At 56.4% G+C, this 2,253-nt stretch overlaps 1 protein-coding gene across 1 annotated transcript in view; it reads right to left on the reverse strand.

Annotated features, from left to right (window-relative positions):
* Positions 1-1,754, reverse strand: part of LOC127749693 (gastrula zinc finger protein XlCGF7.1-like) — a 5,489-nt gene extending 3,735 nt beyond the window's left edge. The window contains exon 1 of the mRNA XM_052268915.1: positions 1,685-1,754. Coding sequence (XP_052124875.1) covers positions 1,685-1,754 — 70 coding nt within the window. The remainder of the gene's footprint in view (positions 1-1,684) is intronic.
* Positions 1,755-2,253: the final 499 nt, after the last annotated feature.

The raw sequence follows: 2,253 nt of genomic DNA on the forward strand, positions 1-2,253 counted from the left end.
GGGAGTTGCGGAAGGTTTGTGGATGGGGCTTGGTTGAGGGTCGAGGCGCCTGATGGGTAGGCAACGATCGGTCACGTCGTTCGAGGTGGTGGCCTACCTACCGCCCGTCAGGCGTCTGCGGGCGGTGGAAGGCAGGACGGACGGGGGGAGAGAGAGAGGGAGGGGACGGTGTAGCGGTCTCATACACCAGGGCGGACAGCTCTAATGCACTGCTGCAGGCTGCCGAATATTGCATCACTCGAACCCGGGCTTCGCAACCCGAAAAAAAAATATACATCGGTCTTGCACCGATAGGCATGCGCGCGGGTCTATCATAATGGTAATAATAACGCTTTCCTCACACATTGTGCGTGCGACGCGGCCATAGCGAGCGAGCGGGCCGCGGCAGCCCAGCCGACAATTTGTCTTTCTCTAATTGTGTTGTCTGAAATTGATTGCAGAAACCCACGACAGAGCGGCGGCGGCGGCGGCGGCGCAGCCGGCCCCGCGAGCCAAGGAGGGCGCAGAGGCAGAAGGCGGGGCAGGGCCCCCCGCTGGCTGGCGGCGCTGCTGACTGCTGGATTGACATTTTAACGCAAAAGCGATATGCCTCTTCCGCTGGACATGACAGCCCCGGTCATCCCCCAATTTAAATGCGTGCTCTGATAAATTACGTGTTTAAGGGCTATACGGACATGAGCCCGCCTGGATTTGAGCCTGAACCACTGTGGGCCGGACCAATACCTGATATGAGCCTACTTCCGAGCCTGACTCGTCAGATTTGGTCCTGGCTACGTCTAGCTTGGCTCATATCGGACACTGCTTGGGCCGGCCCACAGTTGTTCGGGCTCAACTCCAGGCGGGCTCATGTCCCTATAGCCGTGTTTAAGAACCTACAACACTTGCAAAGTGTTCTCCTGCAAGTTGCGTATTTATTCGCCTATCATGTGTATCATTTCCGCCGCCCCACACCCGCAATACGACGCGCGGCGGCGAGGCGCAGGAGGAGTCGCCTCTGGTCGCGGTATTCCGCCGTCTCTTCCAATCTGGCCGCGTCGCGTCGGCAGCAGTCGAGGCAGCAGTCCAGCTCCGCCCCGCCGTCGTTGCCGCGGCCGTGTGCCCCGCGCGCAAGGCTCCGCGCCGGCCGCCCAGCACAGCCCAGCAGGCATTTGGTTTCGCTATGCACGCGTTGCATGATATCGCGATTCGACGCAACGCACACACAAACGCACTGCACTGCGAGCAGCAGGGCCCCGCGGAGCCCCCGGCAGAGCGGCCGTTGTAGCAATACCAATACGCTAAAGAGCAATCGGAGCAGCCTAGCACTTATCGGCCATTGAAACCACATTTTTTAACGCCACATCAAAAAAGCCCAATTGCTTGTTGTTGTTTTTTTGTGTTGTTTTTTGTTTTAACGGTTAAACGGACGGGGCTGGCCTCTGCTCCACACGGCCTCAAAGGGTAGTTGTACAGGGCAGGTCCACTAGGCTACTAACGGACCTGATGAATGGCCGATGCACGCCCGGCCCGCATGCAGGTCCGATGGCCACCGTCCACGCCACGCCAGTCACGAACCGAGGCACGCACGCCACATTTGGGATCACCACACCACCCAACTATAAGTGCGAACACTCCAATAACGCGACACTAGAAATGATTTCAAGCCCGTCTTGTTAGAAGATTGGCTACTCTGAAAATTCAACACCCTTTGACATCGGCGAGGCAGCTGTTTCATTGTTGCATTGTCGGAGTTCAATTTTGCTCTGCGTCTCCATGCTGCCTTACTGAAAAGGTGTAAATTACTGGAAGCATTCTTCTCGTTTTAAACTCGGCTAAGGCGGATTCGGTTGGCACCGAGAAGGCTTGGACTTGGAGTTAACCTCCGAGCACTGGAAAAAGTGCTATAAAATGACTTTTTACAGCGTTAGTGAAACAGTGTCTTTACAAGAGCGATACTGGCCTCCAAAGGTGCTATTTTAGGCAATTATAGTGCCTTTACAAAGGCACTACTGCAGTAAGCTCCAATGAGGGGTGTTTTGTAGCACCATTGGTTTTTCAGTGGGAGGGGGGGGGGACTGCACTCGATGCCTGCGGTACAGCTGCAGGGAGGCTGTTGCCTACCGTAGCGGGGCACATTGGCACAATGGCTGCCGGTCCTCTTGGCCAATCCCAAACACCTATTGTATCGGTTTGCAATATGCGCCTTGTCTCTGCAGTCTGTCTCGTATGCATCAGGGAGAGCCCCCCCTCGGCTTAGAAGACACGGTGCGGCGG

Source organism: Frankliniella occidentalis, unplaced genomic scaffold, assembly GCF_000697945.3.
Source record: "Frankliniella occidentalis isolate FOCC.00 unplaced genomic scaffold, Focc_3.1 Scaffold79, whole genome shotgun sequence".
NCBI classification, from domain to species: domain Eukaryota; kingdom Metazoa; phylum Arthropoda; class Insecta; order Thysanoptera; family Thripidae; genus Frankliniella; species Frankliniella occidentalis.